Source organism: Panthera onca, chromosome C1, assembly GCF_046562875.1.
Source record: "Panthera onca isolate mPanOnc1 chromosome C1, mPanOnc1 haplotype 2, whole genome shotgun sequence".
NCBI classification, from domain to species: Eukaryota; Metazoa; Chordata; class Mammalia; order Carnivora; family Felidae; genus Panthera; species Panthera onca.
In genome coordinates this window covers 115,246,973-115,274,700 of record NC_138346.1, presented here as the reverse complement: position 1 = coordinate 115,274,700, position 27,728 = coordinate 115,246,973, and the positions used below count along the sequence as shown (strand labels likewise).

General features: G+C 40.5%; 1 protein-coding gene across 2 annotated transcripts in view; it reads right to left on the bottom strand.

The window, feature by feature from the left end:
- Positions 1-396: 396 nt before the first annotated feature.
- THEM4 (thioesterase superfamily member 4) overlaps positions 397-27,728 on the bottom strand; it is a 34,784-nt gene continuing 7,452 nt past the window's right edge. Inside the window, exons 2-7 of one of the 2 annotated variants that reach the window (XR_013557352.2) lie at positions 26,819-27,002; positions 20,770-20,926; positions 20,061-20,171; positions 14,059-14,183; positions 10,556-11,016; positions 397-952 (exon numbers count right to left, since the gene is read on the bottom strand). Coding sequence is in view for 1 of the 2 variants with exons in the window: in XM_060622845.3 (XP_060478828.2) it covers positions 10,976-11,016; positions 14,059-14,183; positions 20,061-20,171; positions 20,770-20,926; positions 26,819-27,002 (618 nt within the window). In the remaining variant the exon portion in view is untranslated. Of the gene's footprint in view, positions 953-10,398; positions 11,017-14,058; positions 14,184-20,060; positions 20,172-20,769; positions 20,927-26,818; positions 27,003-27,728 lie in introns of those variants that run through there. The other variant, XM_060622845.3, reaches the window with a different exon arrangement.

Sequence of the window (27,728 nt, the reverse complement as noted above, 5' to 3'; positions counted from 1 at the left end):
CTCTCTCAAAATAAATTAAAAATAAAAAAAGAATCTTCCTCCTTGGGGTGACTGGGTGGCTCAGCTGGTGAAGTGTCTGACTTCAGCTCAGGTCATACATGAGTTCAAGTCCCGCATTGGGTGGGCCCATGCCCCACTTCAGGTGAGCCCTGCTTCTTTCTCTCTCTCTCTCTCTCTCTCTCTCTCTCTCTCTCCCTTTCTGCCCCTTGTGGTTGTGGGATTCTCTCTCCCTCTCTCTCCACCCTTGCTCACTTGCACCCTGTCTCTTAAAAAAAAAAAAAAAAAAAAAAGAATCTTCCTTCTTGGGGCAACTGGGTGGCTCAGTGGACTCTTGATCTCAGGGTCATGAGTTCAAGCCTCACATTGGGCTCCATGCTGGGTGTGGAGCCTACTTAAAAAAAAAAAAAAAAAAAAAAGTACCTTCTTTCTCAGCACCTGTGCAATAGATTTTAATGTAAGGCTTTTGCCCTCATTGGCTGATGGCATCTTGAGTTGTCCCCGGGAGAAGCAGTGTTAAAGATGATATGCAGAGTCTATATCCTTTCATGAATCAAAGGGACACAAATTGGCCCATAAGACTTATCTAGAGTGGTTCAAGCCTACAGCAGTACAAGGAATACAAAGACAGTGATAGGTATTACTTAAAATCATAATTTTCCAGACACTGTATAAACACATGATTGCCTTACCTCCTTTATTTCTTAGATACTACTGATGGCCATATTTTACCAGTAAGCAAACTGGTTAAATAAATTTCCTGAAATCACAGAGCCACCCCATGAAGTAGGTACTCTGATTATTACCATTTCATAGATGAGGAAGCTGAGGCAAACCTGGGATTTGCATCTGGGTCATCCTGACTCCAGATCCCAAGCCTCCAACACCAGGATTTACTGTCCTCCTGTCGTTCCAAACCCAGGCACAGAAGTGTATAAGTGTGATGGATGGAGATCTGGAAGAAGGCAGAGGAGGATGGACATTTCCTTGATCACTGATTCAAGGCCAGGGTTTTCAAACTTGAATTTTGTAAACTTTATATTTTATAAAGAATGATACCCCAGTCATGAAATTGGTAAAGTTTTCACCATAAGGCAAATTTTGATAGTAGTGTATTGTTAGTGTCCATTTTAGGGTCAGGAAAAAAAAGCCCTCTGAAAAAATAACAATACCAAGTAAGTAAATGTCAAGGGCTGGGGGTGGATGTTATAAAGCTGTAATTAGCTGTGTACCTTCGCTGAGTCAGGAGCACGAACTTAATAAGTGTTCTAAGTAGACAACACTCAGGCTGTTGATTCCCTTTCTGAGGTGGCTTATTGTTCTCAGGAAAAATAAATCTACTACCACAGGTAAGGATACATGTGACAAAGAAAAGGAACTGGAAACAAGATTCAAGAATAATAGCCACCTCAGGGTGGCCTGGGTGGCTCAGTTGGTTAAGCGTCCGACTTCAGCTCAGGTCATGACCTCGCGGTTTGTGAGTTCGAGCCCCACGTTGGGCTCTGTGCTGACAGCTCGGAGCCTGGAGCCTGCTTCGGATTCTGTGTCTCCCTCTCTCTCTCCTCTCTCTCCGCCTCTCCCCTGCTGCACTCTTATCGCTCGCTCTCAAAAATAAACATTAAAAAAATTTAAAAAAATAAGTAAATAAAAAATAAAATATCACAAACTCTTGGTCTACTCTGTGATTTATTTGCTGCCAATATTTAACCCTTTTTTTCCTTTTTTAAATTTTTATTACTTTTTCAATTTATTTTTTAATTTACATCCAAGTTAGCATATAGTACAACAATGATTTCAGGAGTAGATTCCTTAATGCCCCTTACCCATTTAGCCCATCCCCCCCTTCCACAATCCCTCCAGTAACTTTCTGTTTGTTCTCCATATTTAAGAGTCTTATGTTTTGTTCCCCTCCCTGTTTTTGTATTACTTTTGCTTTCCTTCCCTTATGTTCATCTGTTTTGTATTCTAAAGTCCTCATATGAGTGAAGTCATATGATACTTGTCTTTCTGACTAATTTTGTTTAGCATAATACCCTCTAGTTCCATGCACATAGTTGCAAATGGTAACCCCTGTTTTTGTTTCAACATCACCCCCAGGCTTTTATCACAAGTAAGTACAGTGTCTACTCAGGAAATACCACTCTGATATCAGTCCATTAATTAGATCTGAAAACTTGCTACATAAAAATTCTCCTAAAAATCTTGCTTCATAAAAATCTTCCTACCATTATCTAGCTTGGGATCATCTGTGCCACTAGCATTTAAATTACCTAATTCTCAGGGCGCCTGGGTGGCTCAGTCGGTTAAGCGTCCGATTCTTGATTTCGTCTCAGGTCATGATCTCATGGTGGTGAGTTCGAGCCCAGCATTGGGCTCTGTGCTGACAGAGAGGAGCCTGCTTGGGGATTCTCTCTCTCCATCGCTCTCTGCCCCTTCCCTGCTTGCGCTCTCTCCCTGTACACACTCTGTCTCTCTCTCTTTCTCAAAATAAATAAATAAACTTAAAAAAAAAAAAGAATTTGAAGTTAAGGGGCACCTGGCACAGTAGGTTAAGTGTCCAACTCTTGATTTCGAATCGGGTCATGATCTCATGGTTGTGAGATCGAACCCCCAAGTCAGGCTCTGTGCTCAGTGTGGAGCCTCCTTAAGAGCCTCTCCCTCTCTCTCTGCCCCTTCCCTGCTTGCACATGCTCTCTTTCTCTCTCTCTCTCTCTCTCAAAAATTAAAAATTAAAAAAAAAATTGAAGTTAAGACATCAGTGAAGGAACTTTCTGGCTTCTTATCAGTTTGTTAGATAATTAGGCAATTAGGTAAGATTCAGATCATTGTACTGAAAGCTTTTTAAGAGTTAAAGATAAGTTGAATGAGGTTGAAAAAGTTTTGCTGGCGGGAATGGAAGCTGTCTAGAATGCCTAGTTGTCTGGGTTGAGAAGGCAGGAGTGGAAGAAAATGAAAACTTCATAGTCACTTACCTCGGCAATTTTAATTTCTCCAAAGCAGTAAAATAAACAAGATCTACCAGGTAAACATTTATCACAGACACAAGATTGATACTTTTTCTAGCCCACTTACTTTTTTTTTTAACAATTGAAGTAATTTTTTAGTATCAGTAAAAATCATAGTTTTGCTTTCATCAGAAAAACCTTACTATAATAGTATTTTTAGGGAGATTAATGAAATGTAGACGTGGTTTTGTCCTTGTAACATGGCTAATAAAGGACTTCTGGTAGTACCAATAACAGCTCTGCCACTTTCTTGTGCTTTGCTTGTATTTGCATTGTGTTATTTAAAGAACAGTTTTATTGAGATAGAAATTATATAAAATATTATTCACACATTTAAAGTGTACAGTTTAATTTTTTTTTGCATATTACATTGACTTTTAAAAGTTGTGGGGAAAATATATGCTCAATCAATTTTCAACAAAGCAGGAAAGAATATCCAATGGGAAAAAGACAGTCTTTTCAACAAATGGTGTTGGGAAAACTAGACAGCAACATGCGGGAAGAATGAACCTGGACCACTTTTTCACACCATACGCAAAAAGAAATTCAAAAGATCTAATAGTGAGACATGAAAACATCAAAATCCTAGAGAACACAGGCAGTGGCCTCTTTGAAATCGGCCATACAACTACTTACTAGGTGTGTCTCTGAAGGCAAGGAAGCAAAAGCAAAAATAAACTATTGGGACTACATCAAGATAAAAAACTTCTGCATAGCCAAGGAAACAGTCAACAAAACTAAAAGGCAACCTACAGAATGGGAGAACATATTTGCAAATGACATATCTGATAAAGGGTTAGTATCCAAAATCTATAAAGAACTGATACAACTCAACGCCCAAAAACCAAATAATCCAATTAAAAATGGGCAGAAGACATAGACATTTTTCCAAAGAAAACAGCCAACATCTGGCCAACAGACAGATGAAAAGATGCTCAACATCATTCATCATCAGGGAAATAAAAATCAAAACTACAATGAGACATTACCTCACACCTGTCAGAATGGCTAAAAACAACAACACAAGAAACAACGGGTGTTGGTGAGGATGTGGAGAAAGGGGAACTCTCCTGCAAGTTGGTGGGAATGCAAACTGGTGCAGCCACTCTGGAAAACAGTATGGAGGTTTCTCAAAAAGTTGAAAATAAAACTACCCTGCAATCCTGCAATTGCATTACTAGGTATTTACCCCAAAAGATACAAAAATACCAATTCAAAGGGATACGTGTATCCTGATGTTTACAGCATTATCTACAGTAGTCAAATTATGGAAGAAGCCCAAATGTCCATGGACTAGTGACTGGATAAAGAAGATGTGGGCAATTTTATACCTATATATATAATGGAATATTACTCAGCCATAAAAAAAAACAATGAAATCTTGCCATTTGCAATGACGTGAATGGAGCTAGAGAATATAATATTAAGTGAAATAATGTAGAGAAAGACAAATACCATATTGATTTCACTCATATATGGAATTTAAGAAACAAAAGAAATGAACACAGAGGAAAAAAAAGAGGCAAACCAAGAAACAGGTTCTTAACTATTGAGAACAAACTGATGGTTACCAGAGGGGAGGGAGTGAGGGGATTAAGGAGTTAAATGGGTAATGGGGATTAAGGAGTGCCTTTGTTGTGATAAGCACTGGGTATTGTATGGAAGTGTTGAATCATTAAATTGTACACCTGAAACTAATATTACACTGTACATTAACTGACTGGAATTTAAATAAAAACTTAAAAAAATAAATAAAACCACTTACATAAAAAAAGTTGTGGGAAAAAACATGTAACATAGAATTAGCCATTTTAACCACTTTCAAGTGTACCATTCAGTGGCATGAATCACATTCATAATATTGTACCACCATCATCATTATCTATTCCTAAAATTTTTTATCACCCAAACAGAAACCATATCCATTATGTAGTAACTCCGCATTCTCAGCTCTCCTTAAGACTCTGGTAACCTTTAATCTATTTTCTGAATGACTTTGCTTATTCTAGATATTTCATACAAGTGGAATCACACAATATTTGTCTTTTTGTCTGACTTATTTCACTTAGCATAATATTTTCAAGGTTCATCCATGTTGTAGTGTGTGTCAGAATTACCTTTTTATGGCTGAATAATATTCTTAAATACACACACACACACACACACACACACACACACACACACATATATACACACACACCACTCATCTGTTCATCAATTCATCTGTTGATGGACATTTGGGTTGTTGCTACCTTTTGGCTATTATGAATAATGTGGCAAGGAACATTGGCATCCAAGTATCTGAGTCTCTCTCTCTTTTTTTTAATGTTTATTTTTGAGAGAGAGAGAGAGAGAGAGAGAGAGACAGAGCATGAGTGGGAGAGGGGTGAAGATAGAGGGAGACACAGAATCTGAAGCAGGCTCCAGGCTCTGAGCTGTCAGCACAGAGCCTGACGCAGGGCTCGAACTCACAGACCGCGAGATCATGACCTGAGCTGAAGTTGGACACTCAACAGACTGAGCCACCCTGGTGCCCCTGAGTCTCTCTTTTTAATTCGGTGGGTATATATTGGTGGTTCATATGTAATTCTGTTTAGCTTTTTGAGGAACTGCCAATTGTTTTCCATAGTGGTTGCCCCATTTTACATCCCCACCAGCATCATACGAGGGTTACAATTTCTTCACATCTTTGCCAACACTTCTCCCTTCCTTCTTTTTTTAACAAAAGCCATCCTGGTAGGTGTGAAGCGATATCTCATTGTGCATGTGTGTGCATGTGTGTTTAAGGTGAAATTCACATAGCATACAATTAACAATTTAAAAATGTATGACTCAGGGCATTTCGTAATTCACAATGTTGTACTATCACCACCTCTTTAGTTTCAAACATTTTTCATCACCCCAGAAGACCACCCCATAAGTAATCACACTCAGTTCTCTCCTCCCCTCATTCCCTGGCAACCATTAATTTATTTTCTGTCTTTATGGATTTGCCTGTTCTGGATATTAACTTCTTGCATTTAATATAATGTTTTTTAGGTTCATCCAAGTTGTAGCATGTACCAGTATTTTATCCCTTTTTATGGCTAAATAATATTCCAGTATATGGATATACCACAATTTGTTTATCCATTCATCCATTGATGGACATTTAGGATGTTTCCACCTTTTGGCTATTATGAATAATGTTACTATAAATATCTGTGTATAAGTTTCTGTGTGGATGTATGTTTTCATTTTTCTTGGACATATACCTAGGTGTAGAATTGCTCAGTCATATGGTAATTCTATGTTTAGCCTTTTGTGGAATCACCAAACTGTTTTCCACAGCAACTGTACCACTTTATAATTATGACTAGCAATGTGTGAGTGTTCCCATTTCTCCACCTTCTTACTGACACTTGTTATTTCCATAAAAATATATCTCTATATCTGTATCTCCATATTAGTGAGTATGAAGTGGTATTCCATTGTGGTTTTGATATCCGCTTCCTTCACAACCAGTGATGTTGAACATCCTCTCATGTGCTGATTGGCATTCTGTACCTCTTGTCTGGAGAAAGACCTGTTCAAATCCTTTGCTCATTTTAAGTTGGGTTGTTTTTTGTTGTTAAGTTTTAAGAACTCTTTATATATTCTGGATACTAAACCCTTATCACATATATGATTTGCAAATATTTTCTCCAATTCTTAGGTCATCTTTTCACTTTCCTGATAATGTCTTTTGATGGACAAAAGTTCTTAATTTTTATGAAGTCTTGTAGCCTGCAACTTTGCTCAATTCATTCATTAGCTCTAGTAGGTGTGAAGGTGTGGAGGATGGGAAGGATTTGGATGATTCTTTAGGATTTTCCATACATAGAATTATGTCATCCGCAAATAGTTTTACTTCTTTCTTTCTAATTTGGGTACCTTTTATTTCTTTTTCTTGCTCAATTGCTCTGCTTAGGACTTCTAGTACTGTGTTAAATAGTAGTAGTGACCTTGTGAATCCGAATCTTGTTCTTGATCTTAGTAAGGACGTGGTCAGTCTTTCACTACTGAATATAATATTAGCCGTGGATTTTCAATAGATATTTCAAGGATATTGATCTATAGTTTTTTTTCTTCTTATCTTTGTGGTTAGTCCACTTAACTTTAAATCAATAACTAAGATGAGAAATAAGCCAATTCTGTAATTCTGAGCTGATCATGGTAGGGATTATCGAAAAAAACTTTTTAAACCTTCCTTGGGCTGTCTCAGTCTGTAAAGCATGTAACTTTTAATCTCAAGGTTGTGGCGCACCTGGTTGGCTGACTCCGTTCGTTAAGTGTCTGACCTCAGCTCAGGTCATGATCTCAAGACTCTTGAGTTTGAGCCCTGCACTGAGCTCTGTGCTGACAACTCGGAGCCTGGAGCCTGGAGCCTGTTTTGGATTCTGTATCTCCCTCTCTCTTTGCCTCTCCCCTGCTCATGCTCTCTCCCCTTCAAAAATAAATAAACGTAAAAAAAAAAAAAAAGGTTGTGAGTTCAAGCCCCATGTTGGGTGTAGATAATTCTTAAAAATAAAAAATTAAAAAAATGTTTTTAAACCTTCCTGAGACATAAAATCCATTACTTTTTTTTTTTTTTAATTTATTCTGAGAGAGCACAGGCGTTGGGGAGGGGCAGAGGGAGAGGGAGAGCATCCCAAGCAGGCTCAGAGCGGTCAGCACACAGCCCAAAGCGGGACTCAAACTCACAAATCATGAGATCATGACCTGAGCCAAAACAAGAGTCAGATAGATGCTTAAGCAACTGAGCCACCTAGGTGCCCCTAAAATCCATGACTTTCAATGATTCCCTGGGATAGAGGGAAAGTCAGGGTCTCGAGAAGGTAATGGGAAGTGAAACGTAGGAACGTGAAGGACAGAAGTTTCTTAATTCAGAAAAATGGTTTTTCTTGACTCATTTCCCATTAGATAAAAAAATTAATCTTATTTTCTGTTTGTCCTTTAAATTCCCCCAACAACGTATTTCTGCACATGAGTATCTATTATATTTCCTAGGCATTTAGAAACTTAAATTTGGGGTTAAGAGCAAAAGCTTACTTCCTAATTCTGTTTGGTCTGATAGTTCAAGGATATTTTAACACTGACCCCCAACAGTTCATAATCTTCACTCAAAGTGCCCCCTAACCCCCAGGGTAAAGAGCGGGCCAGGCAGGAAGGGCTGCACAGCAGCAGCTACTCAGCAAGCTGGTGACGGAGTGGGGCCAGCACAATTCTCACACACCTCCCTCCTTCTGTTTAGTCATCTTCTGCCAATCTTGCATATTTATCAAAATACAATATGATGAAGGCAAGAATGCAGGCTCTGTCGAGCCCAGGAACAGTCTGCTGCAAAGCAGGGAAACCATTTTGCTCTCGGTTGATGTGGGGAACCCCTGTATTAGCAACCTAGCTTTCCCCTTAGCCGACCTTTGCATCAGCCAGGGCCCCCACATGCTGCAATGCAGCCCGGACGCCATCGAACCAGTGTGAGAACTAAAACCTTTGATGTGGGCAGAAGGGAGGTGTGCACATATGTAATAGAAAGAAGAAAAATGGTTCTTTTGGCATTCTTTCTATTAGGTTCTTTTTGCCTTACATGAAGGTCTGGTGTGCTTCAGGAGTTTGGCAAGCCTGTTCAAATAAATGAAATGTTTAAGTACTTTCTGTGTCTAAACTCCTTTCTACCAGAGTGAAACTAGACAGCAGTGCCGGCTCCCTTCAGTATCCCATTTTTACACATGCCTACTATCCATGAAGCAAGCTGAGAGGGCTCTCCCAGGAGCCCAGTCTTTAGTTTCATTAAACAGAAGACTAGGCAGACATGCAACTGCACAGCTCTGGGCCAGGCACCTCCCCAAGCTCTACCAGGGTTTCCAGGGAGAGGGAACTGCTAGCCTCACTATCGCTGTGACCCTGACCCTCTGCTGAGGCCTTTCTTACGGCTGGGGAACTACAGGTAGGCCCTAGGGATGGGAGTCCTCCATGGGCTGGGCCATCCCAAGGTCACCTGGGTCTGGCAGTGGAGGAGTCCAGCTGATCTTTCAGCTGTGCAAGGATGACTGGGTAGGTTACCACAAGGCTATCCCTAAATCATTCAGTTGAGCCACAGGAAATGGCCAATATTTGACCACTGAGACCTTCAAAAATGGCTATTTCACATGGGTTCGACCTAAACTTTTAATAAGGGGGGAAAAAAAAAGACAAGAAATGAAGCCCAGACTCTTGTCTGCAATAGATTCTATTCACTCTATTAGAAACAGAATATGTTTCCTAGAATACTAGTCTCCCAATTCATTTTTCATCTTGTGTAAGGTTCTGTTAGGAGTTGAATTGTGTCCTTCAAAAGGTGTTTTGGAAGTCCACATCCCCCCACCTGATAATGTGAGCTTATTTGGAAATGGGGTCTTTATAGAGGTAATCAGGTTAAAGTGAGGTCATTGACGTGGGTCCTACCAATGAGTGGTGTCCTTAGGGGAAATGTGGACAGATATGCCCAGAGAGAAGATGATGTAAGGACACACAGAGAACACCATGTGAAGACATGAATGATGAATGTACAAGTCAAGCAATGTTTGAAGCTACCAGTAGCTAGAAGAGAGGCTTGAGCAATTCCTTCCCTATAGGTTTGAGAGGGAGCTGGACCCTGTAGAAACCTTGACTCTGAACTTCTCTTTGCAGAACCGTGAGGCAAAGAGTTCCTGTTGTTTCAAATCACCCACTGTATTAACTTGGATATGACAGTGCTAATGCTATGGTCTGCATGTTTGTGCCCCACCCCCCCAAACCTTTCTTATGTTAAAATTCTAATGCCCATGTGATGGTATTAGTAGGTAGTCCTTTAAGAATTATAAATAATGAAATGGAGTCCTCATGAATGGGATTAATGCCCTAATAAGAGAAGATCTAGAGAGATCTCTAGCCCCTTCCACCAAGTGAGGACACAGTGAGGAAGTACCAGTTATGAGCCCATAAGCTAGCCCTCACCAGAGGGTGACTGTGCTGTAACTTGATCCTGGACTTTCCAGGCTCCAAACCTGTGAGCAATAAATTTCTGTTGTATATAAGTTACCAGGTCTGTGGTGTTTTGTTATAGCAGACTGAATGGATTAAGATATCTAGGAAATAAATATGGGCTTCTTCCAGTGATGATAAACTATGTTGTTGGTAAGACACAAGGGACAGTTTATATTAAAAATGGTACAGCTGTTGGGCGCCTGGGTGGCTCAGTCGGTTGAGCGTCGGACTTCTGCTCAGGTCATGATCTCATGGTTCGTGGGTTCGAGCCCTGCATCGGGCTCTGTGCTGACAGCTTAGAGCCTGGAGCCTGCTTCGGATTCTGTGTCTCCCTCTCTCTCTGTCCCTCCAAAATAAATAAACATAAAAAAAAAAATCGTACAGCTGTTTATTCTAGGATCCAGAGTTGAGTTATTCATTCCAATAGGAACTAGCTGCACTTCCTACTGTAGCCAAAAAAATTTGTTTGGATACAATAAAGCTAGCTTTGTAATTTATAACACACACACACACACACGCACACATACGTCATTACTTCCTTTGGTTTTCTGGCATATCCAAGTTTGTGGTAAGAGTTTCAGTATGAGTTTTCTCTCTAGGCAGCAATGGGGCAGACATGCTTGTGCATGTGCTTGTGCTTGTGCACAAGGCATGCTTGTGCAGCCTTAAGGAACCGATTCAAAGTCATGTGAACCAGACACTTATCCTAAGGAGACACAAATAATTGCTGCCACTCTCACAAGGAGTACTTCTGTGTTGAAGAGTTTAGAAGATGGCACCAGAGTCCCTGGAGTTGTATTCTGAAGATCTGTTCAGGAAGGTGTGTTAGCAGGCTTCACCCTCTGGGGGACTCAATGGCAGGTAATTAGAGCAGGAGTGGCACAACAGCTTCTTCTGAGGGAAGGAGACCCTAACACAGACTGGTGTAGAATGTACCAGAAGCTCGTTTATGTCAACCTTGTTTTAGGATCCAGCTTTACAAATAAACCTAAACAAACAAAATAACAGAAGGTGACTGCCATTGGATGGGACTTCTCCGAGTAGAAATGTATACACAAGGAAGTGAAATTACAACTAAGCTATTTGGAACCTTTGATATTGAAAGGTTTAGGGAGATAGGACACCTAAACCACAGCCTGGAATGGAGTTTTTAAATTGACTGTGGATTCCAAGTGTTCAGGATCTTCCTCCTGCTTCTTTTATCCAACATTTCTGCAAACAGCTGATACTTGGGGGGTGGGGTAGGTGTGGAGGAATAGAAGACACAAAAAGCATTAACCATAAGGAAGAAAACTTAATAGATGCAACTATATTACCATGAAGAAAACCTTCTGTTCATAGAAAAAGATACATTAAAGCAAATAAAAGACAACTTATATACTGGAAAGTGAAATGTGCAGCTTACATATCCAATGGAAACATTAGTTTAATACAAAATATAGAAAGAACTCCTATAAATCAGTTAAAAAACAAAGGAAAAAAGGAAAAATACAAAAAACATGAACAAACAGGAATTTCACAGAATGGGAACAAATATGGTCAACAAATATATGAAGAAATGCTCATCTTTATAGGTGATCAGAAAAATAAAAAGATCACACAGAGATAACATTTTATAACCATTTGATTGGCAAAAATCCAGAAGTCTAACTTTACCAATTGCCAGAGAAGATAGGGATCTCATGTATTTGCTAGTGGGAGTATAATTTGGTATAGCTTTAGAAAACAAGCTGGTGTTTCCCTGTGGAGCTGAACACTCCCCTACTCTACTCCTAACTATCTGCCAATCTCTTGCCCGTGTGCACCACAGAATGTTCACAGAGCCCATTCATAGGAATCTGGGGCCCAACGTGATGAGAGGAAACAAATCCACTGTGGTTTAGTCACACAATGGAATATCATACAGCAGAAAAAATGAGGAAACTACAGGCCAACAACAGGGTGAACTTCAGCAACATGAAACTAAATGAAAAGAAAATCAACTCCCAGAAATGTACAAATAGTATGATCTCTTTTTCACAAAGTTCAAAACAAACAACTAAACTGTATATTCCTGAGGTATACACATATAAGGATGATAAAACTCAACAAAAAAATAATAAGGTGTGGACAAATATAATATTGTATGTTAATTATACTTTACTAAACCTCGGGGGGGGGGGGGAAGCAGGAGGATGAGATGGGAAAGAAATTAGGTAGGGATATAATATTAAGATTCTGGTTCTTAGTTGGTGGTAGGCTTCAGGGTGTTTATTATTAAATTAAAAAATAAACACATTAGTGAACGAATAAATAAAAGATGAGTGTTTTTCACGTACCAATGAGCCTGTGTGTCCTAACTCAAAGATTCTGATGAACCCAAACCTGGGCATTTGAGGTCCAATAAGATAAAACAGAATAGAAGCAAGGAAAAATTAATGGATATCTACATGAACTTGTCTAAATCCGAAGCTACAGATGTAAGGCTTCAATGGCTCTTCCCTTGCGAAGGCCCTGTGAGAGCAGGGGCTGCGAGTGCTCAAGGACACAATCTGGAAGCTCTTCTGGTAAACTGCCTGTAGAGATCTCAGAGGGAAGGGACGTGCATTTCCCAGACAGCAGCAGCATGTTGGGGTTTCCTTCCCCATTTGAAATAAAAATTCAGGTTTGTACCCAATTTTACATCCTTTTGCTTAAATTTCTTAAATTGTGCAAGCTTTAGGTACCACAAAACCTAGCTCCTGTGCTGGTAATCCACTGACATAAGCACGTCACAAGGTACAAGGGCCTATGGTGGTCTCTCCCTCCAACCTACTTGGCCTCCTTCCCAGAGGGAACCACTGTCTGTGTGGCATTCCTGAAGATTTATGCAGCACAGGTGTATACAGATCTTTTCCCCTCACTGCCATGTATTACTTTTTATCTTGAAATGGCAAGCTGACAGAAAAACTGTGAGACTAGTACAAAGAATGGTCTCCTCCGGAACCACTGGAGACTAACTTGTCAAAATGTGGGTAAAATGATGATATATGAAGTTATTCATATTATATCTAAGAGCAAAAGACTGGGAAAACATTCATGTCCAAGATTTCCAATTCCAACCCACAGAGCTCATTCTAGTTTTCTCTCCTTCCATATCTGGAAATGCCTTCTCTGACAGTGAGGAACCTAGCTCCCATCTCAGCTGCCAGCCTATATAGATGCCACTGTCCCCCGTGGGCTCTGACACCCCATGTGGAGCTGTGCCTTACCCTACTTGGGCTCTGACATCCTCCACCAGACACTTGCCTATGTGGACACCCTCCTCACTCCACTCAGGCTCTGACATGGTACTTGGGCCATCACAGCCATGGGTCGCTGTGGCCTCCAGGTCAATCCCAAGCCTACCATGCCTACTCTACCTAATTGGTTTTGAGGTAAATTATTCAGGAAGGAAAAAAGGAAAGGGCAAAAGGGAAAGAGGAAGAAAAGGGGACGAGAATGAAAGGGTCTCTTTACAGTTTTCATACTAATGATAACATACAACATTCACTGTCCTACATTTGTGGTTTTCATTCAACATATGTTGAGATAGCTCCATAATTAAGGAATTTCCTTATTCTTATTTATGGCATCACGATATTCCACAGAATTTTTTATGGCATACTCAATATGGTTGTTTAACCAGTCTCATATTGATGGATATCTGTTTGGCCAATCTTGCTACTCCAAATAACTTTACACGAGTAATGTAATTACTGTGACAGCACAGCAATTTCTACATTGTAATTTTGCACACTTTAGTGGCATAAAGTCCTGGAAATGGGTGAGAGAGTACATGACTTTGTAGTCTGGATACATTTTGATAAGTAGCTTTCTACCAGTAGTGTATAAGAATACCTTTAACTTATGTTTTGCATGACAGGGACTTGAGAATTTCTGAGCATTTGTGGATTATAAAACCAAAGCAAAGCAAAAATAAAAACAGCCTCCAAAACCTCAAACACAAAACCCAAAATAGTCCAAACCAAACTGAACCAAACCCAAAAAAGAGATAATGATAGCTTCTTACTTGTTGCCTCTGAGTACACGGTCTTCTCATCCACACTTCGGATATTACAAGAAAGAAACAATTTCCTTCCTTCAACTTTATCAACTTGACTATTTATCACAACAACAGAACCGAGGGGGATAGGCCTGCAGAAGAAAAAACGGAGACAAAATTAGTTTTTATCAGATTTATGTAACACTGAGATGACCAAGTGCTTGTGAAGGGTGGCAGTCTGTAATAACTGGTATCATGTGCGACCAACCACGTCAGATAAAACACCCCTTTACCTGAGATGACCCCAGCGGCTATCCACAGCCCCTCCCTCCTGAGTGTCACTGACTTCAGGTGGTGACTGGGCACCTGGGTCTAAGCTGTTCTCGAGGTTAGATTCAGAGAGGCCACCAGGGATTCAGGCTGTCCCTTCTGAAGACCCAGAGCAAAGTCTGAAGGGAGCTGAAATCCTTTAAAGAAGTGAAAGTGGGACCATGGGATGGTCCCATCAGCTTCTCTCATTTTCTGTAATAAAACATTTTCACCCAATTCCCTTTAGAGTGACTATCACTGGAAAGACATCCAATAAAAAATTGCCAGTAACAGCCTAATGTACTAAGCCAGCGCTGTACAAGAGAACTTTCTGTGGTGATAGACGTGTTCCACCTCTGAGCTGTTAATAGAGCAGCCACAGCTACTGCGATGAACCATGTTCATCATTTCCAATAGCCAAGTGGTGGAAAAAAACCAAACATCCACTAGTGGATGAATGGATAAACAAAATGTGGCATATACATACAATGGAATATTATTTAGCCTTAAAAAAGAAAAAAATCTGGGGGCGCCTGGGTGGCTCAGTCGGTTAAGCGGCCGACTTCGGCTCAGGTCACGATCTCGCAGTCCGTGAGTTCGAGCCCCGCGTCAGGCTCTGTGCTGACAGCTCAGAGCCTGGAGCCTGCTTCAGATTCTGTGTCTCCCTCTCTCTCTGCCCCTCCCCTGTTCATGCTGTCTCTCTCTGTCTCAAAAATAAATAAATGTTAAAAAAAAAAAATTAAAAAAAAAAAAAGAAAAAAAGAAAAAAAATCTGTCACATGCTACAACGTGGACGAACCCTGAGGACATTTTGCTAAGTGAAACAAGCCAGTCATAAGAAGAGAAATACTGTATGATTCCACTTACATGAAGTAACTAAAGTAGTCAAATTTATAGAAACAGAATGGTGGTTGCCAGGGGGTGTGGGGATGGGAAAATAGGGAGTTACTATTTAATGGGTATAGAGTCTCAGTTTTGTAAGACGGAAAAGTTCTTAAGATTTGTTTCACAACAATATGAATATACTTCACACTACTCAAAAATGTATTTTTTTAATTTTATTTTTAAATTTTATTTTTTTAAAATGTTTTATTTTTGAGAGAGAGAGAGAAGGAGAAAGAGAGAGAGAGGGAGAAAGAGAGAGAGAGGGAGAAAGAGAGAGAGAGGGAGAAAGAGAGAGAAACAGAGCATGAGCTGGAGAGCAGCAGAAAGAGAGGGAGACACAGAATCCTAAGTAGGCTCCAGGCTGATTTGTCAGCACAGAGCCCGATGTGGGGCTCGAACCCACAAACCATGAGATCATGACCTGAGCCGAAGTCGGACGCTTAACTGACTGAGCCACCCAGGCACCCCTCAAAAAAGTATTTTAAAAATGTAAGGCACAAAACCTGTTCAATCTAAAATACCACTATGAACTCCTATCCTTTATTAAACATTAAATACTTTCCAGCTGTGACACAGAAATGGCCCAGCAGCAAGGTTATCCTGCCCACCATGAGAACACATCTAATATTTTCCTAGTCTTTAGCACTATTCTCCATTAAAAAGAAATCAGGAATCTTTGTAGAGCAGCTATTCCATGTCTTGACACAGACATGCCTTGTTGTTACAAAAGTAATGATAGTAACAACGTTAAAAATAAGAAGCAGCCAACATTTACTATTTGTTATATCACCAGATACTGTCCTAGGTGCCTTACATGAATTAGTTGATGGCTCATAATGACCCTATATAGTATATTATCAACCTCTAAGTCACCTGTCCAAGGTCACACAGCTAGTAAGTGGCAAAATGGGCATTTGAACCTGCTCCAAAGTCTGTCCTCTTAACCAGTACATTATATGGTCTCTCTGGAGACAAAAGTACTTAAAAATATATCTGGATAGAAATGAATGGACAGGAGTCCGTCTAAAGAGACTCCTAACAGGCCAAATGCAATTTAAGCACAGAAAAGAGGGTGATAATTATAACTAACTATGTTATGGAAAGCCAGGAGTCCCTAATGATTCTCAAAAGAGGGAAAAGTTAATGAAAGAATTATAAAACTATAGCTATAATTCAAAAATAAGGATGGTTATGAGAGGATAAGTTTAACTTTTTAAGCATACAGAGAACAGTGCTGACAAGTAAGTGTTTCTTTTACACAGTATATGTCTGTCTCACATGTATTTTACTCTATGAAAGGACATTGCAGACACAGAGTAAGGGGTGTATATAGGTCAGGTTTGGAGAGGCTGCATTCAAAGAATTATGTTTATACACTCACGGCATAAACAATCTGGTAGTTTTTCTGAGCTGTACGGGAAGATCTATAAAGGATTCCTACATTCAACAAGTGCCTTAGTTGAAGGTACTTACAAATCTGCATGAACTGAGGGCAGGCGAAGACTTGGACAGCCCTCATCATGCCCATCAGAGCTACTACGTCTTATGTTCCCTCAAAGTGTGTGACATGCAGGTAAGCTGACATGCGAAAACATCTATATACGTTCGGTAGATTTACATTCAGGGACAAATGCCATTTCAGACAATCTCCGTAAGAACCCTCACTAACCCTTTCCCCTACAGTCAGAGAACTGTCAGGAAGCCAAACAATTGAAGAAAATGCAGGAATTGTACCCTTAACAGAAAGGACTGATGACAGAAAATAACCAGCTAGAAGGAAGGCAAATGTCTTGCCCAGCTGGAAGAAAACTCATGTCCTTGTCTCCTGGGAGATGGAGCCTGCCAATTAAATGAGATGCACTTAATTGTAGGTAAGCCATAAACCAAAGCAGAAAAAAATACAATGAAGATACAATGGACTTGGATACCAAAAAGGAGAAGTAGTAGGTTACAAGAAAAAGTGTAGGTCCGCAAAGTCCTCTGACATGGTAAGGAAATCTTGACGCCAACAGGGGCTTGGCTTCATGAACTCAGGCATGTACACCGATTGCCTTCAAAGGAAAAATCCTGACCCACCAAGAATGTCCAGGATGACTGCCCAGAACCTACAAGTTCAGTTAACTGAAATGGTTCTGCCAGGGTCTGACACCATTACTGGATGCCTAATGAGCTTAATAAGTATACTAACCTGAGGGAAATAGAAATGTTGACATCCTAAAGAAATTAATTAAGCTCACAATGAAAAATTTTGAATAAGTATAGGTGAAATAATAAGTTTTATGATCACTGAGATAATTGTGTTCATGGCAAAAAACCCACATTAAGGGAAAACCCCAATACCGGGCTTGTTATTTTATTTACTGAGGTATTTAGTAAAATTTGATTGTCCTTCCTTCCTTCCTTCCTTCCTTCCTTCCTTCCTTCCTTCCTTCCTTCCTTCCTTCCTTCCTTCCGAGGGTGGGAGAGGAGAAGAGAGGGAGAGAGAGAGAATCCCAAGCAGGCTCCCTGCTGTCAGCAGAGCCCGACGTGGAGCTCGAACTCACAAATCCTGAGATCATGACTGAGCTGAGATCAAGAGTCAGATGCTTAACCAACTGAGCCACCCAGGTCCCCCTGATTATTTTATTATTATTTTTTTAATGTTTATTTATTTTTGAGAGATAGTGTGTATGTGCGAGCGGGGGAAGGGCAGAGAGAGACAGAGAGGGAGACAGGATCCAAAGCGGGCTCCATGATGACAGCAGAGAGCCCAATGTGGGGCTCAAACTCAAAGAGCCGCAAGATCATGACCTCAGCCAAAGCTGGACACTTAACCGACCGAGCCATCCAGGTGCCCCCCCAAATTTTGTTTATTTATTTATTTTGAGAGAGAGAGAGAGAGTGAGCAAGCAGGGGAGGAAGGGGCAGAGAGGGAAAAAGAATCCCAAGCAGGCTCTGAGCTGTCAGCATGGACATTCAATCCACTGAGCCACCCAGGCGCCCCACTACTGACTTTAAATGGAAGTGTTGTGTGGAACGTCCAGGGAGTCTCCTAAAAAAGGAGATGGCTCTTCTGCCCTCCCTCAATCCTGCTGTCAGGACATGTGATGACTCTTGGTGCCACTCTGTAATGTGAAAAGGTGAGCTGGAAGGAGCCTGCGTCTCTGGGAACCAGGGAGATGGCCATACCAGCCCAGAAAGCCTTCCTCTGGACTCCTTTATGTGATACATTTCTACCTTGTTTAAGTCATTTTTATTTTGAAGTTACTATTATGGCAGCTGAGGAGGGAGAAATTAAAGCAGCTGGCCTCCAATTCTTTCACATATGTGTATGTGTGTGCACATGCAGGCCTGTGTATGTGTATGTGTATGTGTATGTGTGAGATGGGGAGCAGACAGAAACCCTCCAGGGAAAAGGCGATAAATGACATTGTCTAGTTTTTTCAACTGGGCCTCCAGGAAACTGGCAAACTATAGCCCCACTGGCCAGCTGCCTGTTTTTGTAAATAAAGGGTTTTCTTTTTTTTAATTTTTAAAAAAATGTTTTAGAGAGAGGGAGAGAGCGAGAGAGAGATCGCACACATTTTATTTTTTTAGATGTTTATTTATTTTGAGAGAGCATGCTTATTGAGAGAGACAGAGAGAGAGAGAGAGAGAGAGAGAGAGACAGAGAGAGAGACAGAGAGACAGAGAGAATCCCAAGTAGGCTCCTGCTGTCAGCACAGAGACTGATGCAGGGCTCGATCTTACAAACTGTGAGATCATGACCTGAACTGAGATCAAGAATCAGACGCCTAACCGACTGAGCCACCCAGACGCCCCTGTAAATAGTTTTACTGGAACACAGCTATATTCATTTATGTATTTATGTATTGTCTATGGCTGTTTTTGTTTTGCAATGGCACAGTTGAGAAGTTATGTTAGAGACAGTACGGACTGCAAAACAAAATATTTACAGAAAAACTTTTGCTGCCCCAGAAATTAAGTGAAAAAAGCACCTAGGAGGAAGTGCCCTTTTCTGTAGAATGCCTCACTAAGGATTACTTATATTAAATAAATCCATAGTCTACAAGGCATGGCTTCCGGATGATGGCCACACAAACCAGACAACCCTCTGGGGTAGAAAACGGAGATGTTCTGTATCTTAAATGCCCCCCACTGTGCAAAGCAATAACCCATAAAACCTCATTTGGAGACCTCATCTACTGAATTGTTCTTAAACTCTGTTTTGCCTTGTTGCTCTTTCGCTCTTCCTATGCAAGTTTCCACACTGTTTTGTTAACTGTAGATGTGTCGCTGTAGGAACAAAGAATTAAGGAAGACCATGCTGGGCTTTATTTCTGATGGATATCAAACTCATCCTGTTGCCTGCCCTTTTATTTCTGTGTGAAGTTATACAGCTTGGATGTTCTGTTAGGCAGTGGATCCTGGTGCTCCACTCAGATCCCCTTCGATCCTTTTCTCACCTTTGTTTTTGTTGTTTGGTTATTTTTGCCTAGAAACTGCTTTGCTCAAACACAGAAAGCCCGAAGTGCTTGGAATTTTGGTCCCCAGGACAGCCCTCATCGTAGGACTGATGTGTGACAGAGTTCCCTCGAGGTAGGAACAATTCAGAGGCACACAGTTCACTCCAGAGCCCCTTGGATGATCAGGCTGAAGCTGCCCTTTGCAGGACTTTGACGACAGCCCAGCCTGGTTGGCTTCTTCCTTTACCCTGTTTGTTCTGTTCCTCCCACTCCTGTGCTAGTCTCCCCTGGGACCACTTTTATCATTGCACACAAATCTTTGTCTCAGGGTCTGCCACTGGGGAGCCTGACCCATGACATCTAAAAAGCAGAGAATATGCAGGAATTTACCTTTTAAAACTGATGTTGAGGCTGGCAGTCATGGCAACTCCTATGGCTACTACAGCACACGTACCAAGAGTAGCATCAATCATGGTTGCAATGGCACCTCCGTGAAGGAATCTAGTTACAACAGAGAAAGAGAAAGTTCTCAAAAGGTCTAAAAACAGAGCCTCTCAGGAGAAATTATCCAAGAACATCTCCATATAATTTACTTATGAAAGGTTCACTTCGTCCATGTTCAATGAACTGAATGTCAAATAATATCCATGTCCCCAGCATTTTTGGTCATAACATAATAGCATAGTATTGGTAATACACCAGAACTTAATGGTAATCAGAGCACAATCAAGCAGAAAGCTAAATTATAATGTAAGAAATTTATGTTTTTATTTAACTGCACACATCACTGTTTAACAATGTAAGAAAGGTAGATAAACAGAAACAAAGAAAAATAAAAAATTGAAGGCCTATAATCCCACCATCTAGTGACAAACTGCTGTTAACATGTTAACGATACTCTCAAATTATACTCTATTGTTCTGTCCCATGAGTTTGTGATTTAATAATTATAAACACCTTTCCATGTCAATAAATATGTATCTACATTGCCACTATAATGTCTTTAGTGTAGTCTATGGATATATGTGGATACTATAAGTTAATAATCTTTCAGATCGAGACTTCTACTGATCTATGGGATGTTATCTGTCATTCTTACCCAGGTACTCCTTGCAGGTAGGGACCTCCTTGAAATATGCAAACTGTCCTGTCTTCAACACAATTATGGAACATTGCATATTCAAAGCCCAGGCCTTCCTCAAGGCTTCTGGGAAAGAGCTGGGCCTGTGACAGTTTTTCTTTCATTAGCTTTGCGTCTGTAGGGAAACGAAGTGGATGGGCATATGAGAAACAGGTATAAGGAAGATGCCATGGCAGAGCTAAGCACCTGTACCTTGCAAGAACCACAGGTTAATGGAGGACTGATTACAATGTCAACCGGGTACAAAATTATAAGGAAATGGGAGTGTCCCATAGAAACAGAATATAGGATCTTTGCCCATGTGGAATTAACAGTCTAACTGGGGACACAGTAAACATAAATGAAATCAAAACCAAACACTTACACATGGCAATCAGGAAAAACAGTATATAAATGCTGAGGGTATACTAAATGAAACAGTAAATAAGATATAGACAAAAAGTCTTCCTAGAATAAGTATGGCTTAAATGGGATTTAAAGAAAATGAATAGTGTAACAGTAGGGAGGTTTTCCTTGCAGATGGGAGTTCATCTTCAGTAAAGGAAAGTTACCATACTGAATCAAACTCAGATCCAGTTCAGCCCAATATTCTGTGTGACTAGGACTCTAAGCCCCAAAATTCAGGGTTAGAACCTTTAAAGTTCATGAAATCAAATTTGTGAGTTGTAATCAGACTTAGAGAAAACAAGCAGGGGAGGGGCAGAGAGAATCCCAAGCAGGCTCTGACACGGGGCTTGAACCCACGAACTGTGAGATCATGACCTGAGCTGAAATCAAGAGCCAGACACTTAACAGACTGAGCCACCCAGGTGCCCCTGAAAGCTGTTCTAAAGGTAGGGTGTGTTTATCCTTACACATCTATGTTAAGATTTAATTCCCCCAACTCTTAGCTTTCTTTCTTGGTTCATCATGATTTGCCACACATAACACTAAGTTTCTTTTATTGTTACTGAATTTACATTTACCAACTTGGAAAAAGATAGGAGATGTGAACATCTAGGAGAAGTGGGGAGAATGGCTTTTATTTAGGCCATGAACATCCCAGGGGCAGGGAAGGTGCCTGGTCTTCTAGACTCTGTACACTCAATAAGAGGCATACACTGCATATGCGCACACTCTATGCACTCTAGGGATTCCTGAGAAAATTAAGGGAGAAAGAGTTACAAGTGAGGACCAGTATCACAGGAGATGGGAGAATTTAGTTTTGGCCTTGAACTTGTTCCTTCCTCCACACTTTAGCCATACAGTGAGGAGATAAACCTCAATGACCTCCGAGATCCTTCCAGCTCTGACATTCTGGAACTTCCAGATAAGCACCAAAACTTTCTAATTTTTTACACAGGCATTCAAAATTCCTGATCTAGATTACTAAACCTTGAGGTTATCTCATAAAAAATGAGAAAAATAAAGGTGGTGAAATAAGTTTGTTAGAAATGCAGACTCTTAGACTCTACTCCTGAACTACTGAAGCAGTCTGCATTTTAACAAGACTCAGGTGCATCACATTCATGTTCAAATCTGAGGCACTGGCTGTTTACAACATGGGACAACAATGATGACAGCAGAGGAGTGGCATCGGGATCTCAGCTGTCAGCACAGAGGCTGCTTCAGATCCTCTGTCTCCCTCTCTCTGCCGTTCCTCCACTAATGCTCTAAAAAATGAATAAACATTCATAAAAAAAAACAAAACAAAAAAAAGAAAAAAATACCAAAACATTAATTGCTAATAAGTCCAAGTTTACCTACTTGTGGCCTCTTATTACAGAGTTAGCCAAACATATTGGAGTCTGTTAGTAAACATGTCCTGTGCCACACTGAAAAACTGCACTATGAGGAAGCATATGCTTATAGAAATCATAAAATGTATTCATAAATTTGCCAATCTACACCATGCTGGCATCACACAGTTCACAATTGCTTACTTCTTCATTTTCACTAGAAATTAAGGTTTTAATAGGTTGAGGATTCTAACATAGGGGCGCCTACGGTGACTCAGTCAGTTAAGTGTCTGACTTTGGCTCAGGTCATGATCTCATGGTTCGTGAATTCAAGCCCCATGTTGGGCTCTGTGCTGACAGCTCAGAGCCTGGAGCCTGCTTTGGATTCTGTTTCCTTCTCTCTCTGCCCTTCCCCCTCTCACACTCTGTCTCTGTCTCTCTCAAAATAAATAAACATTAAAAAAAAATTTTTTTAATTTTAATGTCCTTAAAAATACTAGAAATAATAAGGGAAATAACTGTATGCAAAGAAAGTAGGATGTATTTTTGGTAAGAAAAGGTTATGATGTATGGAGATGGGTTTTTGTTAAGGAAACAAAAGAATAATTTTGTCCGCAAGCAGAATAACTAGTTCTTTCAGAATGATAAGAGGAGAATAAAGGGCAAACTAAGATAAAGTTGGAGAGGAGAGAGGAAGAATCTTACCTGTGTGATCAAGGTGGCTAACACTGAATGAATTTTTATAAAAGTTTTTTTAAATAAGTTTTACTTACTTACCTGCTTATTTATCTTTGGGAGAGAGAGAGACAGACAGAGAGCATGTGTGCACAGGTGGGAGAGGAGCAGGGGAGGGGTCAGGGAGGGGAGGGTCTGAAGTGGCTCTGCAATGGGTAGCAGAGAGCCTGATGTGAGGCTTTAACTCGCGAACCGAACTGTGAGGTCATGACCTGAGCTGAAGGCAGATGCTTAACCGACTGAGCTACCCGGGCGCTCCTAATATAAGTTTTAATAGAATATCAGTACAAAATTAAAATTTAACAATCTTTCACCTGTTAAAAGGACGTTTTTAAAATTTTTTTGAAGGTTTATTTATTTTTGAGAGAGAGAGAGACAGAGCATGAGTTGGGGAGGGTCAGAGACAGAGGGAGACAGAATCTGAAGCAGGCTCCAGGCTCTGAGCTGTCAGCACAGAGCCTGACTCTGGCCCAAACCCATGAGCCAAGCAGTAAGTTCACGTCCTGAGCCGAAGCCAGATGCTCAACTGAATGAGCCACTCAGGTGCCTCATTCCACTCTTGATAAGACATTGTGAAAAGTTTTTCTTTACTTTTTTTTTTTTTAATTTTTTTTTTCAACGTTTTTTATTTATTTTTGGGACAGAGAGAGACAGAGCATGAACGGGGGAGGGGCAGAGAGAGAGGGGGAGACACAGAATCGGAAACAGGCTCCAGGCTCCGAGCCATCAGCCCAGAGCCTGACTCGGGGCTCGAACTCACGGACCGCGAGATCGTGACCTGGTTGAAGTCGGACGCTTAACCGACTGCGCCACCCAGGCGCCCCATGTTTTTCTTTACTTTTAAGTAATCTGCCCAGAAAGTAAAAATTTTTTATCTTACCAAAATAATTTCCTGTGTTTTGTGTTGTCTTTTTCAGGTCTTTGATCACTTAAGATATGGAGTCTTCTTCTCTATTAAAAGATCTAAGTTTTTGTTTTGTTTTTACAACTATGTACTTTTCTGGTTTGCCTTTGATAACTTTTAATCATCACTCTGGCTAAATGAATAAGTATTGTTCCACATTGATCTATTTGATAAGATACTCTAAACCTTTTGATATTTGACCAAACCAAACCAAAGTTCAAATCAAGTCTTTGAACTCAGACGAACTCTGGGATTTCCCAGCAGGTCCCCAGAACACCTTCTAAAGAAGAGATGTTGAACTATTTCAAGTGTATGAAATTTCTAATAATCTGGTATGTCCTGGCATAATGTTATCAGTCACAATTCTAGTTATCTTAAAATCTATGTCACAGAAATAACCACATTTCCTTGTCATTTGCATTAGAACGAACTCTCATTAGATCTTTAACCATGGCTATTTTTTAGTCTTTTCGTCATTTACAGACAGTTGTTTTATTCTGATGATTTTGTAAAAGTGCTTTGTCTTCTAAGAGATTCAAGAAAAAGACTCTGACAAGTACAGGTTTCTGATAACTTTAAGATCACACCACTGAACTGGGTAAGAATTTCCAGGACTCTAGTGGAAAATTCATTTCATAAAGCTGTCAAGATCAAGCAAAACAAGAATTAATTACATGGGACTGAATGAGTTGATAAAGATATATAGAATTGAAATATTTATCTTTCTCCTATCTGATCCCACCAGAATTTGGAAACTCTTATTGAGTGTTCTTATTTTCACAGTAATCTATTTATTTGGAGATAATCTGTTCCTTATAATAGAAACAGATAAGACCAAACAGCTTCAAGGATTAAGGCTGAATTTATGGAGTCAATAAAACCTCCTTCAGAAAACTGCCTGGTATTTTGCTTACTGGGTTCCTAGCATTACAGGTGGGCAAAGATGGTTGCTTCCTGGCAGCCTGAGGAACTGCAGAATATTTGGGGGACCCTGAAAGAAGAAGAATCCACTCAAAATCATACATATTATAGGCAAAGACAGTGAGTGGCTTTTAAAAGTCCGATCTGGGATTCCTTATTAAAAGTAAACACTCCAAAAAAACCTATGTGGCCAATCACAATTCTTACAGCACCTGTGTAAATAATCAGGTCATATTTAATGAGACTAGATTTATTTTGCAATCAAACTAGTCTTACTGTGATTATTTCTGATACAAATGGGTGACTGTAGGGGCGTTAAGTGTCCGACTTCAGCTCAGGTCATGGTCTCGTGGTTCATGGGTTCTGCCCCCGCCCCCCCCCCCGTCGGGCTCTGTGCTGACAGCTCAGAGCCTGGAGCCTGCTTCGGATTCTGTGTCTCCCTCTCTCTCTGCCCCTCCCCAACTTGCACTCTGTCTTTTTCAAAAATAAATAAACTTTAAAACAAACAAACAAACAAAAACCAAATGGGTGACTGTAGAGAGAAAAAGTATATTTCCATATCGCACTTTTGCGGATATCAGGTCCCAGTGCTATTAACTGTCTTTGCGGTTCTGTTATCTATCTGTAAATTTACTTGGATTCTAAATTCTTCTAGTTTCCTCAAATATCCAATTCCGACCCTCCAAACTAATGTTTCTAATTTTCTCCCACCCTTCTGACTTGGAATCACTAAGAACAAAACTACTTTTCCTGAAGCCCTGCAAACTGAAGCTGAACTGCTTTGATAGAAACTTCACAGAAATCACAATGGCTCACCTGTGGATAGTGCTTTGCCTGTTGCAGTTTGGCTACTCAGAGGGTTCACACCTGATGACATCACCAGAGATAGTCAAACTGCAAACCAGGAAAATGAGACTGCTAAAGGACTTTCAACCACCTCAACCTTCCTAATTGATTAAGTTCTTTCCAGCTCATCTTTGAACTCAGGCAAAAAGCCCTCTGGGCAAAGTATCCCATGATGGGAACCAAAACTATCCCCTCAAGCAATAAGGACTGCCCTGAGGCAGCCAGAACCACCCCCCCCCCAATCTGTGATTGACCCCAAGATAATGACATCTGACCTTTACTGCCCACAGGCATGTACCTGAAGGTTCAGAAGAGAAGCTGACCAACATAAAGCCATTTTGGGTTTTAGGTTGACTCTTAAAAGTTAGCAGGTCATAAAAAAAGTTATAGCCCATTGACAAGTACTTGAGACAGGCAGAGTGACCTTCCTCAAGAAGCTTAGCTGCCTTGATGTTAATTAATACTTTGCTAGAGGCAAAAGGCAACCTTAGCTTGACATTAGTCTGACCTCCAGGGTCCTGTAAAAGTTCCTTAGGAAATTTCCTTTCTCTCCGCTTCCCCCCTGTCCCCCAAGATATATGTTAGCAATCATCCTCCAAGGATGATTTGGCTCAGGTCATGATCTCACTGGAGCCTGCTTTGGATTCTGTATCTCCCTCTGTCTCTCTGCCCCTCCTCAGCTTGTGCTCTCTCTCTCTCAAAAATAAACTTAAAAAAATAAATAAATAAATAAAACCACCCTTTTTGCACCAAAGATGCCTTAAGAATTCTTTCTTGACTGTTCACTCCTGAACCCCAACATTTTCACATCAGTAACCAGTGCCTTCTGTTCTGTTTTATACTGACACTTAAATATTCTTTATGAGAGAGTGGCTGTTCCTACCAGGAAAATAGATTTTGATGTCTTCAGTCTCTTGAGTAAATTTACTTTTATATGAAGGCAAATGTTTCCAAGAGCCGTCTTCACTTTTTTTCATGAACTGGTCAAAGAGAAGTCTCATGTCCTCGCTCCAACTGGGGTTGGGGAGAGAAAGGTCCATATGCATGACCTCAGAAGAAAATGACCTCTAAAAAAGAGAGAGGAGAAAATGAAGAACAATGGGAGGTGCCATAACATATTGTATTTTCTGAGATTGTAACTTGCTGCTTCTCCTCTTCCCAGAAAACTGTCATTTTAGAGTGAAATCATATTTCAAGTATCACCTGGCCCAACCTCCTTGAGAGAAGGTGACTGAGGGTGAATGATGTGCTCAATATCACCCAACTACCTACTAGCAGAGCAGCATTATTCCCAGGTCTGTGGATTCCTTTTTTAAAAAAACCTTAAGCACAAGTGAGCCAGGAACTGGAGATAAAGTGATGAAGGACACACATCCTCCATGTAAAAAGTGTCATCAGTAGGGTATGCGGGGAGCCAGAGCACAGGAAAAGCATTTATCTCAGATGGCGGGGGGGGGGGGGGGGGGGGGGGGGGGGGGGCATGGTTCAGGGACTTGAATCTTGATTAGACAAGCAGAAATTAGTAAACTAGAAAGGGTATTGTAGGCAAGGGAAAACTGTATGCAAAATCAAGGAGGCATGACATAGTTTTGAGGGGCCTTAGGACAACCATATGAAGTAGGTACTAATTATTATCCTCATTTTACAGATGATGAAACTAAGGCCTAAAAGAAGCCTGGCTTTGTTTCAGTTCAAGGGGAGGAGCATGGCTACAGAAACGTGTGGGGAATAAGCTTAGAAATTTCCTGGACTTATACCAATGCGTTAACAAGGCATAAAGAAGTACAAAGCCA